General features: G+C 53.5%; 1 protein-coding gene across 1 annotated transcript; it reads left to right on the forward strand.

Annotated features, from left to right (window-relative positions):
* Positions 1 to 104: 104 nt before the first annotated feature.
* Positions 105 to 713, forward strand: Pmar_PMAR024218 (hypothetical protein; the record flags this gene model as incomplete). Its single annotated transcript, XM_002781006.1, has 1 exon — positions 105 to 713. A coding segment is annotated over one exon (609 nt), but the record flags the coding sequence as incomplete, so codon positions are not given.
* Positions 714 to 894: the final 181 nt, after the last annotated feature.

Consider the following 894-nt stretch of genomic DNA (forward strand, 5'->3'; position numbering starts at 1 on the left):
CCACTCGTCCCGTGCCAGGCCTAACTACGAGGTCTCCGCCGGTCCGAACTACCACTACGTATGCGCCACCAATAAGCCACCCCGTGGGAAGCTTTTATACTTCCATGAGTGATGAGTCGGGCGGATCTCTGATATTCCATCAACAGCAGCAAACTCTTTCCATTTCTATCCGACTGGATATCTGCGTCGCGACTGCCTATAACGTTCCCTATCACGTTACTCCGATCCCTGGCTCTAATGGCCAACTCTGGATCGTCCCCGACTACAGCTCCACGAACTTCGCGACGAAGCTTGACAGCTGTAATGACGCGATTGTGAGAAGTGTCCAATTCCGACGTCTCCGTGCATCTTCGGAAGGCGGCTCGATGAATGAGGTGACGGCTTCTATGGTTGGTGGTGAAGACTGGGTTTTTGGTCTTACTGGTGCTCCCCCTCAACCCCCGGCCTACCCGACTCGATCTCCTGCTACTCCAGCACATGGGACCCACCCTGTGGGGACCTACGAGAGTAGCGAACGTTCAGACTCTGTTAGCACTATCGAGTTCTACGAGGACCTGCTTCTGATGAGTTTGACTATCAAGCTCGGTAGCTGCACTGCTTCTGTTCAGAACATTCCCTATCACATTGGCCGTGTTCGCAATCATGAGGGACACTATATCGACGATAAGCTCTACGTGGGACCCGACTTCAGCGAAACAGATTTCACGACACAAGTGGACAACTGTCGTGACTCTAATATCAACGGCGATACATTCCAACAGCTGTTCGTTTCCTCGGAGCAAGGCGTTCCCATGAGCGAGATTACCACCCACGGGACGTTTATAACAGAATGGAGATCCAGCTCCGTGGTATTCCCGCTCGGCCGCCGCCGACAACTCCTCTTCCTACTACCCC

This window comes from Perkinsus marinus, assembly GCF_000006405.1.
Source record: "Perkinsus marinus ATCC 50983 genomic scaffold scf_1104296943760, whole genome shotgun sequence".
In the NCBI taxonomy this organism is placed as follows: Eukaryota; Perkinsozoa; order Perkinsida; family Perkinsidae; genus Perkinsus; species Perkinsus marinus.